The sequence below is a fragment of the Somniosus microcephalus genome, chromosome 2 (assembly GCF_052327205.1).
Source record: "Somniosus microcephalus isolate GS21.2 chromosome 2, FLI_Smic_1.0, whole genome shotgun sequence".
Lineage (NCBI taxonomy): Eukaryota > Metazoa > Chordata > Chondrichthyes > Squaliformes > Somniosidae > Somniosus > Somniosus microcephalus.
In genome coordinates this window covers 77880430-77893174 of record NC_140988.1, presented here as the reverse complement: position 1 = coordinate 77893174, position 12745 = coordinate 77880430, and the positions used below count along the sequence as shown (strand labels likewise).

The following is a 12745-nucleotide window of genomic DNA, read 5'->3' as shown; positions in this document are numbered from 1 at the left end:
TTCCAGGATTTTGACCCAGTGATGATGAAGAAATGGCGATATATTTCCAAGTCAGGATGGTTTGTGACTTGGAGGGGAACTTGGAGGTGGTGGCGTTCCCATGCACCTGTTGCCCTTGTCCTTCTAGGTGGTAGAGGTCACGGGTTTGGGAGGTGCTGTCGCAGAAGCCTTTGTGAGTTGCTGCAGTACATCTTGTAGATGGTGCACACTGCAGCCACAGTGTGCTGGTGGTGGAGGGAGTGAATGTTTAAGGTGGTGGATGTGGTGCCAATCAAGCGGGCTGCTTTGTCCTGAATGGTGCTGAACTTCTTGAGTGTTGTTGGAGCTGCACTCATCCAGGCAAGTGGAGAGTATTCCATCACACTCCTTACTTGTGCCTTGTAGATGGTGGAAAGGCTTTGGGGAGTCACTCGCCACCGAATACCCAGCCTCTGACCTGCTCTTGTAGCCAAAATATTTCGGTGGATGCTCCAGTTAAGCTTCTGGTCAAAGGTAAAATCCAAGATGTTGATGGTGGGGGATTCGATAATGGTAATGCCGTTGAATATCAAGAGGCAGTGGCTAGACTCTCTTATTGTAGATGGTCATTGCCTGGCACTTGTGTGGCATGAATTTTACTTGCCACTTATTAGTCCAAGCCTGGATGATGTCCAGGTCTTGCTGCGTATGGGCATGAACTGCTTCATTATCTGAGGAATTATGAATGGAATGAACACTGTGCAATTATCAGCAAACATCCCCATTTCTGCCCTTAGGATGGCGGGAAGGTCATTGATGAAGCAACTGAAGAGAGTTGGGTCTAGGGCACTGCCCTAAGGAACTCCTGCAGCGATGTCCTGGGGCTGAAATAATTGGCCTCCAACAACCACAATCTTCCTTTGTGCTAGGTATGACTCCAGCCAGTGGAGAGTTTTTCCCCGATCCCCATTGACTTCAGTTTTACTAGGGCTTCTTGATGCCACACTCGACCAAATGCTGCCTTGATGTCAAGGGCAGTCACTCTCACCTCACCTCTGGAATTCTTCTCTTTTGTTCATGTTTGGACCAAGGCTGTAATGAGGTTTGGAACAGAGTGATCCTGGAGGAACCCAAACTGGGCATCGGTTAGCAGCTTATTAGTAAGTAAGTGCTGCTTGATAGCACTGTCAACGTCACCTTCCATCACTTTTTTGATGATTGAGAGTAAGATGATGGGGCAGTAATTGACCGGATTGGATTTTTCCTGCTTTTTGTGGAAAGGATATACCTGGGCAATTTTTCACTTGGTTGAATAGGTGCCAGTGTTGTAGCTGTATTGGAGCAGTTTGGCTAGAGGCACGGCTAGTTCTGGAGCACAAATCTTCATGTTGTCGGGGCCCATAACCTTTGCTGTATCCAATGTGTTCAGCCTTTTCTTGACATCATGTAGAATTAATCGAACAGGCTGACGAGTCACATCTGTGATGGTGGAGACCTCAGGAGGAGGCCACGATGGATCATCCACTCGGCACTTCTGGCTGAAGATGGCTGTGAACGTTTCAGCCTTATCTTTTGCACTCACATGCTGGGCTCTGCCGTCATTGAGGATGGGGATGTTCATGGAGCCTCCTCCTCCTGTTAGTTGTTTAATGATCCACCACCATTCATGACTGGATGTGGCAGGACTGCAGAGCTTTGATCTGATCCATTGGTTGTGTGACCACTTAGCTCTGTCTCTAGCATGCTACTTCCGCTGTGTTGTGGCACCTCATTTTTAGGTACGCCTGGTGCTGCTCCTGGGATGCTCTTCTACACTATTCATTGAACCAGGATTGGTCGCCTGGTTTGATGGTAATGGTAGAGTGAGAGATATGCCGGGCCATGAGGTTACAGATTCTGATGGAATACAATCTGCTGCTGCTGATGGCCCACAGCGCCTCATGGATGCGCTGATCTGTTCTGAATCTATCCCATTTAGCACGGTGGTAGTGCCACAGAACACGATGGAGGGTGTCCTCAGTGTGAAGACGGGACTTTGTCTCCGTAAGGCCTGTGCGGTGGTCACTGCTACCAATGCTGTCATGGACAGATGCAACTGTGACAGGTAGAATAATGAGGACGAGGTCAAGTAGGTTTTTCCCTCGTGTTGATTCTCTCACCACCTGCTGCAAGCCCAGTCTACCAGTTATGCCCTTCAGGACTCGGCCAGCTCGGTCAGTAGTGGTGCTACCAAGCCACTCTTGGTGATGGACATTTAAGTCCTCCACCCAGAGTGCATTCTGTGCCCTCAGTGCTTATTCCAAGTGGTGTTCAAGTGGTGTACTGATTCCTCAGTTAGGGAGGGCTGTAGGTGGTAAAAAGCAGGAGGTTTCCTTGCGCATGTTTGACCTGATGCCATGAGACTTTATGCAGTCCGGACTCAATGTTGAGGACTCCCAGAGCCACTCCCTCCCATATACCACTGTGCTGCCACTTCTGGTGGCTGTGTCCTGCTGGTGGGACACAAGGTACACAGGGATGGTGATGGAGGAGTCTGGGACATTGGCTGAAAGGAATGATTCTGTGAGTATGACTCTGTCAGACTGTTGCTTGACTAGTCTGTGGGATTGGTTTCCCAATTTTTGCACAATTCCCCAGAGAGAGGAAGACTTTGCAGGGTTGATTTGGCTGGGTGTGCCTTTGTCGTGCTCGAATCCGATGCCTAGTTCGATGCTAGTGGTCCGTCTGGTTTCATTCTTGTTATGCTTTTTTGTAATAGTTTGATGCAACTGAGTAGCTTGATAGGCCATTTCAGAGGGTAGATAAAGGTCAACCATATTGTTGTGGGTCTGGTGGCGGCGGTAGTGTGTTGTGTGAGTTGGCGGAACACTTCATAAACACATTTAAATCAAGCTCCCACAGTGCAATTGGGAGCCTGATTTAAATTTAACCGCTGCCAGCCGGGTTTCCCAGGGCTTGAGAAACCTGGCAGTGAAATGGAGGCGGGAGCTGCGGCTCCAGAAGGTAAGTACTTCTTACAGCACTCCTTGTGGGCCAGGAGGAGCAGGAGTGCTCCCCCCTGCCCCTCAAGGAAGCTTTCGGCCCCCCCTTTGCCAATCGCAGCCTCTGTCTCCCTCCTGCCGATCGGCGACCACCCCCCACAAGCCCCAATCAGTAGCTCCCTTCCTCTCAATTGCCGCTCCCTTCCTCCCCCCCACCAACCCCTAACTGTAGCTCCCTCACTACCAATTGTCCCCAACAGTCCCTGGTTGCAGCCTTCTTCCGCTGGTTTTCCTGCCCGACAGCTGACCAGCCTGTCAATCTGGCCGGCTGCCGGGCGAGAAACAGAAGAAAAAAATTCAAATGTGGTCCTACCATTAAATTTGGCAGGACCGCCACATCCCCAGCCTTGCTGTGTTTTCCCTACGCTACCACGGTCCTCCGCACCCTCCCCATCTCCCCATAAAAATCAACAACAACAACAACTTGTATTTATATAGCGCCTTTAAAGTAGTAAAACATACCAAGGTGCTGCACAGGAGTATTTTAAGACAAAAAATTTGACACCGATCCACATAAGGATAAATTCCGGCAGGTGACCAAAAGCTTGGTCAAAGAGGTAGGTTTTAAGGTGCGTCTTAAAGGAGGAAAGAGAGGTAGCAAGGCGGAGAGGTAGCAAAGCGGAGTGGTTTAGGCAAGGAATTCCAGAGCTTAGGGCCGAGGCAACAAAAGACACAGCCACCAAAGGTTGAGTGATTATAATCAGGGATCCTCAAGAGGGCAGAATTAGAGGAGCGCAGATATCTCGGGGGGTTGTGGGACTGAAGGAGAATATAGAGGTAGGGAGGGGCGAGGCCATGGAAGGATTTGAAAACAAGGATGAGAATTTTGAAATCGAGGCGCTGCTTAACCAGGAGCCAAAGTAGGTCAGTGAGCACAGGGATGATGGGCGAACGGGACTTGGTGCAAGTTAGGACACGGGCAGCTGAGTTTTGGATGACCTCAAGTTTACGTAGGGTAGAATGTGGGAGGCCAGCCAGGAGTACATTGGAATAGTCAAGTCTAGAGGTAACAAAGGCATGGATGAGGGTTTCAGCAGCGGATGAGCTGAGGCAAGGGCGGAGATGGGCGATGTTATGGAGGTGGAAGTAGGCAGTCTTTGTTATGCTGCGGATATGTGGTCGGAAGTTCATTTCAGGGCCAAATATGACACCAAGGTTGTGAACAGTGTGGTTCAGCCTCAGACAGATGTTAGGGAGAGGGATGGAGTCAGTGGCTAGGGAGCGGAGTTTGTGGCGGGACCCGAAAACAATGTCTTCGGTTTTCCCAATATTTAATTGGAGAAAATTTTTGCTCATCCAGAACTGTATGTCGGACAAGCAGTCACTGTGGAGGGGCCAAGAGAAGAAGTAGTGAGGTAGAGCTGGGTGTCGTCAGCGTACATGTGGAAACTGATGCTGCATTTTCGAATGATGTCGCCAAGGGGCAACATGTAGATGAAAAATAAGAGGGGGCCAAGGATAGATCCTTGGGGGACACCAGAGTCTCAGAGTATCGGGCCCCAAGTCTCACTCCAGAACTCGAGCAAATAATCTAGGCTGACACTTTAGTACAGTACTGAGAGAGTGTTGCATTGTCTGAGGAGCCATCTTTCAGTTTTCCGGTCCTGGTGGATGTACAGCATCCCATGGCACATTTTGAAAGAGAACGGAGGTCTCCCAGTGTCCTGACCAATATCCATCCTGCAACCAATACCACCAAAGCAGATTAACTGGTCATTCATATCATTGCTGATGGTGGGACCTTGCTGTGTGCAAGGTTGATTGATTGTTGTGTTTGCTGACATAATAACAAAAATACCCCTTAAAAAAAATCATTAATTGGTCATGAACCACTTTGGGATGTCCCGTGGACTTCAAAGGTGCTATATAGATGCAAGTAATTTTTTATGGAGAGCCCATATCATGAAACTTCCACTAACATGCTCTCACTAAATAGGCTTTCTGGATTATTCCAAAATTCAGAGATGATACTGTGTATTATCTGTGGTTGGTGGTGTACTTATTGTAAATTAGTTCAGACAAACCTGAAATATTTTTCTCTTTCAAAGATGGCCTACCTCGTCCTGTTATTCTCTGGGATGCTTCCTTGTCAATGGCCGATAATGACACTCAGTCTACAGTCAAATTGAATTGGATGTCTTACCAGCAATCACTAAAATGGAAGTGTTGGGTTCATGGCAAGGTTCCTAAACCAGACTGGAGTTGTACAGATATTCACCACTATGAATGGTGCAAACTAGCTCTCTTTGATTTTCTACTACAGGTAAGGAACAGTTTGAAAGTACTGTGCATTCTTAATTTAATGCAGGACTACTCCCCTCCAAAAAAGAACAAAAATTATATTTGATGCCTGTTGGTGATATTTTCCCCCATGCACCAACTTCTTCCTACAGTTTAATTGATAATTTATAAAATGTATATTTTGGTAAATATTTTTATTCTTCAAAGTGAGGAATCTCAATGACAGAGAACTGAAGAGTTCATACATTTAGGCCCTTATATTTTGTGGTGGTTCTTCTAGTAACTTTGGCAGAGACCAGTGGATCTTCAAGTGAAGCATCATAAACAGCCATTTTTAGCCATTCACTTTGTTTCCCTGGGAGTTCAGTCAGTCTCCTGCTGAAGTTATTGGGAGAACTGCCACAGAAATGCAGGGTCATGGTACCAAGTACCAGCATCAATTATCCCCAGTACAGGTAATAGCGCAGCAAGTTAATGCCTCCTCTACTGTGAGCCAAAAAAATGGAATGAAGATTTCCCTTGTGCGCTAAGTGTAACAAATCATAAAGAGTGTCATTGGTATATTCTATGGGAATTCTCCCAATATCCCACCATAACTGCAATGAGAGATCAATGGAAATCCCGGAGAAACAGCATAAACAGCCAGTTACTGTGTGTCTGGGGTTTCACCAAAGTTATAACAGGAGATCACGGACCTTCTGTGGAAATTCTACTCCTGTGTGTTTATAAGGAACACATTTATGATTTTGTTAGTGGAAATCTCCTGCCTATGTGACTTAATCCTTAGATAAAAAGATTGTTTTTCCTATTTCCTTCAATCAAATGGCCAATTTGTTGGCTGTCTTGTGCGATCAGCCATGCTCACCAGGAATAGAGATGAAAGTTCCCCAAATTATTTCATTTAGGACCTTTACAGCAAAGAGAGGACACTTTCATCCCATTAATCTAGGTGGATTCAAAATTAGATCCTATAGGTGAAAGGGCAGAACGGGGCTATAAAAGTCCCAGAGACCCAGGTAAGGCGTACTAATCTCCGAACTCGGAACTCGGAGGAAAGGAGAGAGGTAAAAAGTAATCTAAGAGTGATGTCACCAGAAAGCGGGTAAGTGATTGGTTGGTAAGTATTTCTCTCTTTTTTAAGCTTAAACTCTGTGGTTTATAGTTTCTAAGGTGCGATATTCATCATCTAGAATCGGGGCAGAGGGTATTTAAAAATAATATTAATAAATTTAATTAATTACATAGAATGGGAGATCAGGTGATGTGCTGCTGCTGCAATATGTGGGAGCTGGTGGACACCATTGATCCTCACGGTGATCACATTTGCAGTAAGTGTTGGCTGCTCGAGGAATTCCGGCTCCGTGTTGATGAGCTGGAGTCTGAGCTGCAAACGCTGAGACACATCAGGGAGGGGGGGAGTTTCCTGGACTCTGTGTATCAGGAGAGAGTCACACCAATTAGAGTAATTAATTCAGATGTAGTCCATGGCCAGGGACAGGATGGTGTGACGAGAAGTGAGGCAGGTACGGGGATCCAGGAGGTAGTGTTGGAGGAGCCGCAGCCCTTGCTCTTGTCCAACAGGTTTGAGGCTCTTACTCCCTGTGAGGATGGGAACAGGGACCGCGGGGAGGATGAGTAACCTGGCTACAGCACCGTGGAGCAGGGGGCCATTCAAGTAGGGGGAGTTAAAAGAAATGTTGTAGTGGTAGGGGATAGTATCGTTAGGGGGATAGATAGAGTACTTTGCAGCCGAGAGCGAGAGTCCCGAAGGCTGTGTTGCCTGCCCGGTGCCAGGGTTAAGGACATCTCCTCTGGGCTGGAGAGAAACTTGGAGTGGGAGGGGGAGGATCCAGTTGTCGTGGTCCATGTTGGTACCAAAGACATAGATAGGACAAGGAAGGAGGTTCTGCTGAGGGAGTTTGAGCAGCTAGGGGCCAAATTAAAAAGCAGAACCACAAGGGTAATAATCTCTGGATTACTACCTGAGCCACGTGCAAATTTGGCTAGGGTGAATAAAATTAGAGAGTTAAATGCGTGGCTCAAAGACTGGTGCGGGAGAAATGGGTTTTGCTTCCTGGGACACTGGCATCAGTACTGGGACAGGAGAGAGCTGTTCCATTGGGACGGACTTCACTTGGCCAGTGCTAGGACTGGAATCCTGGTGAATCGAATAACTAGGGCTGTAGAGAGGGCTTTAAACTAATTAGTGGGGGGGAGGTTTTACGAGAGCGAAAAATAAAAATGACAGCGGAGAAGGCAATAGAGCAAGGTAGCAGTGGGGGAATTAAAAACCAGAGCATCTCAGGATGGGACAGAATGTATAATGATAAAGGTAAAGTAGTAAAAGGGGTAAAAGCAGGAATAAATTGTCAGAAAACAGATTTGAAAGTTCTTTATCTGAATGCACGCAGCATTCGCAACAAAATTGACGAGTTGACGGTACAAATAACTACACATGGGTATGATCTGGTGGCCATTACGGAAACATAGCTGCAAGATAATCATGACTGGGAACTAAACATACAAGGGTATTTGACAATTAGGAAGGACAGACAGGAAGGAAAGGGAGGTGGGGTTGCTATGTTAATCAAGGATGGAATCAATTCAATAGTCAGAAATGATATTGGGTCAAAGGATCAGGATAGTGAAACAGTTTGGGTGGAGATAAGGAATAATAAGGGGAAAAGTCACTAGTGGGCGTAGTCTATAGGCCTCCTAACAGTTGCAACTCTGTTGGTCAGAGTATAAATCAGGAAATAGTTGGGGTTTGTAATAAGGGAACAGCTATAATCATGGGGGATTTTAACTTTCATATTGACTGGACTAATCAAATTGGGCATGGCAGCATTGAGGAAGAGTTCATAGAGTGTATTAGGGACGGGTTCCTTGAGCAGTATGTAACTGAACCAACCAGGGGGCAGGCAATCTTAGATCTGGTCCTGTGTAATGAGACAGGATTAATAAAAAATGTCCTAGTAAAGGATCCCCTTGGAATGAGTGACCATAATATGGTTGAATTCCAAATTCAGTTTGAGGGTGAGAGAGTTGGATCTCAAACCAGCGTACTGAGCTTAAATAAAGAAGACTATGAAGGTATGAGAGTAGAATTGACTAAAGTGGACTGGGAAAACAGATTAAAGTGTAAGACGGTACAAGAGCAGTGGTCTACATTCAAGGAGATATTTCACATCTTTCAAGATGAGGAAAAAGGGGAATAAAAGAAAAGACAGCCATCCATGGCTTAGTAAAGTAATAAAGGATAGTATTCGACTGAAAACAAGGGCATATAAAGTAGCCAAATCTAGTGGGAGGATAGAAGATTGGGAAGCATTTAAAAGCCAGGAAACAATAACCAAAAGATTAATTAAGAAAGGGAAGATAGATTATGAATGTAAACTAGCAAAAAATATAAAAACAGATAGCAAGAGTTTCTACTGCTATATAAAAAGAAAAAGGGTGGCTAAAGTGAACGTTGGTCCCTTAGAGGATGGGACCGGGAAACTAGTGGTGGGGAACATGGAGATGGCAAAGACGCTGAACAAATATTTTGTATCAGTCTTTACAGTAGAGGACACTAAAAATATCCCAACACTGGAAAAACAGGGGGCAATGGAGGGGGAGGAGCTAAACACGATTAAAATCACTAAGGAGATGGTACTCAGTAAAATAATGGGACTTAAGGCAGATAAATCCCCCGGACCGGATGGCCTACATCCTAACGTCTTGAGAGAAGTGGCGGTAGGGATTGTGGATGCATTGGTGATCATTTTCCAGAACTCCCTGGACTCAGGAAAGGTCCCGGCAGATTGGAAAACTGCTAATGTAACACCCTTATTTAAGAAGGGAAGTAGACAAAAAGCTGGAAACTATAGACCAGTTAGCCTAACATCTGTGGGTGGCAAAATGTTGGAGTCCATTATTAAGGAAACAGTAACACAGCATTTGGATAAACATAATTTAATAGGACAGAGTCAGCATGGTTTTACGAAGGGGAAGTCATGTTTGACAAATTTGCTCGAATTCTTTGCGGATGTAACATACAGGGTGAATAAAGGAGAACCAGTGGATGTAGTGTATTTGGACTTCCAAAAGGCATTTGACAAGCTTCCACACAAAAGATTACTGATCAAGATAAAAAATCACGGGATTGGGGGTAATATACTGGCATGGGTGGAAGATTGGCTATCTAACAGAAAACAAAGAGTTGGGATAAATGGTTCGTTCTCGGGCTGGCAATCAGTAACTAGTGGTGTTCCGCAGGGGTCAGTGCTGGGACCCCAACTCTTTACAATCTATATTAATGATTTGGAGGAAGGGACCGAGTGGAAGATATCCAAGTTTGCCGACGATATAAAGATGGGAGGGAAAGCAGTGAGTGAGGAGGACATAAAAAACCTGCAAAAGGACATAGACAGGCTAAGTGAGTGGGCAGAGATTTGGCAGATGCAATATAATGTTGGAAAGTGTGAGGTTATGCACTTTGGCGGAAAAAATCAAAGAGCAAGTTATTATCTAAATGGAGAGAAACTGCAAAGTGCTACAGTACAAAGGGATCTGGGGGTCCTGGTGCATGAAACACAAAAAGTTAGTATGCAGGTGCAGCAGGTGATCAGGAAGGCCAATGGAATCTTGGCTTTTATTGCAAGGGGGATGGAGTATAAAAACAGGGAAGTCTTGCTGCAGTTATACAGGGTATTGGTGAGGCCACACCTGGAATACTGCGTGCAGTTTTGGTTTCCATATTTAAGAAAAGACATACTTGCTCTCGAGGCGGTTCAGAGAAGGTTCACTCGGTTGATTCCAGAGATGAGGGGGTTGACGTATGAGGAAAGGTTGAGTAGGTTGGGACTCTACTCATTGGAGTTCAGAAGAATGAGAGGCGACCTTATCGAAACATATAAGATTGTGAGGGGGCTGCATCGGGTGGATGCGGTGAGGATGTTTCCACTGATGGGTGAGACTAGAACTAGGGGGAATAATCTTAGAATAAGGGGCTGCCCTTTCAAAACTGAGATGAGGAGAAACTTCTTCACTCAGAGGGTAGTAAATCTATGGAATTTGCTACCCCAGAGAGCTGTGGAAGCTGCAACATTAAATAAATTTAAAATGGAGATAGACATTTTCCTAGCAGATAAGGGAATTAGGGGTTACGGGGAGAAGGCAGGGAAGTGGACGTGAGTCTAGATTCAGATCAGCCATGATCCTACTGAATGGCGGAGCAGGCCCGAGGGGCCGTATGGCCTACTCCTGCTCCTATTTCTTATGTTCTTATGTTCTTATTAACTCACTGGGCCACTGATTGTAATAGTATTGTTAAACATTTTTACGTTAGTGCCCTTTGACCTTTGTGCCTGGGTCAAACTCCATCACCCCTGTCCTTGCCAAGGTCAACTGTCTCCCTGTTCCTGAGCTCATTATCCTTAAGGTACTCACGCTCATGTTAAAATCCATTCATGGTTTCATCCTGTGTATTCGTCTCCACCCTATGCCTTCTGCTGCTCTACCGCTGTAATACTGCTTGTTCCTCACTCCCTCTGCTCCACCATTAGTGCCTGATCTTTCAGTCACTATACCCTGCCCTTTGGAACTTCTTCTCAAAAGCACTTTGACCGCTCCCATTGCCTTTTCTTTCAAAAGTCTCTTAATAAAACCTATCTCTTCAACCATGCTTTTAGCCAACCCTTCCCCCCATTAACTTTTCCCATCTCCTGGTTGCTATCCTTTCCTCACTTTGTAAATCACGCTGAGGCTATAGTGGTGGGCATTATAATAATAATTTAAATTTACTGCATACTACTCTTTTTCCTCAATTGTCTCCATCACAAATACACAAAATACAGCATAATGGTATATCAGACAACAACTTTTATTTATAAAACGCCTTTACCACAGAAACCACAGAAACCCCACAGTGCAGATAGAGGCCATTTCGGCCCATCGAGCCTGCACCGACACATATCCCACCCGATCCCCGTAACCCCTACACCAACACATATCCCACCCTATCCCCGTAACCCCACGTATTTAATCCCCCTAACACTAAGGGTCAATTTATCATAGCCAATCAACCTAACCCGCACATCTTTGGACTGTGGGATAAAACATCCCAAGGTGCTTCACAGGAGTGTTATCAAAAAGGAAATTTGACACCAAGCCATATAAGGAGATGTTAGGGCAGATGACCAAAAGCTTGGTCAAAGAGGTAGGTTTTAAGGAGTGTCTTAAAGGAGGACAGAGAAGTGGAGAGGCAGAGAGATTTAGGGAGGGAATTCCAGAGCTTAGGACCTAGGCAGCTGAAGGCACGACTACCAATGGTGGAGCATTTAAAATCGGGGATGTTCAAAAGGCCAGAATAGACAAAGCTCAGAGATCTCGGGGAATTATATGGCTGGAGGAGTTAACAGAGATAAGGAGGGGTGAGGCCATGGAGCAATTTGAAAACAAGGATGAGAATTTTAAAATCGAGGCGTTGCTTAACTGGGAGCCAATATAGGTCAGCAAGCACAGGGGAGATGGGTGAGCAGAACTTGGTGCAAGTTAGCACATGGGCAGCCGAGTTTTGGATGACCTCAAGTTTATGGAGGATAGAACTAGGGAGGCTGGCTAGGAGTGCGTTGGAATAGTCAAGTCTAGAGGTGATAAAGGCATGGATGAGGGTTTCAGCAGCAGATATGTTGAGGTAAGGGTGGGGACAAGTGATATTATGAAGAGGGAAATGAGCAATTTTAATGATAGAACGGATATGAGGTAGGAAGGTCAATTCGTGATCAGATATGACACCAAGGTTGCGAACAGACTTGGTCAGCCTTAGACAGCTGCCAGGGAGAGAGATCGAATCAATGGAAAGGGAATGGAGTTTGTGGCGTGAACCGAAGGCAATGGCTTCGGTCTTCCAGATATTTAATTGGAGGATATTTCTACTTATCCAGTGCTGGATGTCGGACAAGAAGTCTGATATTATAGAGATGGTGGCGGGTTTGAGAGAGGTGGAGGAGAGGTAGAGTTGGGTATCATCAGCGTATATGTGAAAACTCACATTGTGTTGCCGGATGATGTCACCGAGGGGCAGCATGTAGATGAGAACGAGGAGGGGGTCAAGGATAGATCCTTGGAGGATACCAGAGGTGACAATGCGGGGTCAGGAAGAGAAGCAAAAAGGTTGTTTCTTATGGTAAGCTGTCTGTTTCTGGTGGTATCAGAAAATAATGGGTGCATTGCCCACACTTTTCCTCAATTTATGTCAATGAATGAAGAATTGTGGAGTGAAGCACACTCAGTTTTCCACTAAGTTGCCTGGTGGCATGGGTCCTTGGAAAGTTTCGTCCACTATTTAGAGAAATAATTGCATTTAGCCAATCGGTACGCCATATAGCGAATATTGTTTTGTGAACAGTTTTGGCAAAGGTTTGCATTCTTCAAATATTTAAAAACCATCCATCACTCCAATTTTTACAGTGTTATTAAGAGAATTACTTTTCTTGAACAAGAATAACGTTTTCAAATCA

At 45.4% G+C, this 12745-nt stretch overlaps 1 protein-coding gene across 1 annotated transcript in view; it reads left to right on the top strand.

Moving 5' to 3' along the window:
• gask1b (golgi associated kinase 1B) overlaps window positions 1-12745 on the top strand; it is a 123992-nt gene that overhangs the window by 78916 nt on the left and 32331 nt on the right. The window contains exon 2 of the mRNA XM_086010593.1: window positions 5048-5262. Within this exon, the coding sequence (XP_085866719.1) occupies window positions 5048-5262 (215 nt within the window). The remainder of the gene's footprint in view (window positions 1-5047; window positions 5263-12745) is intronic.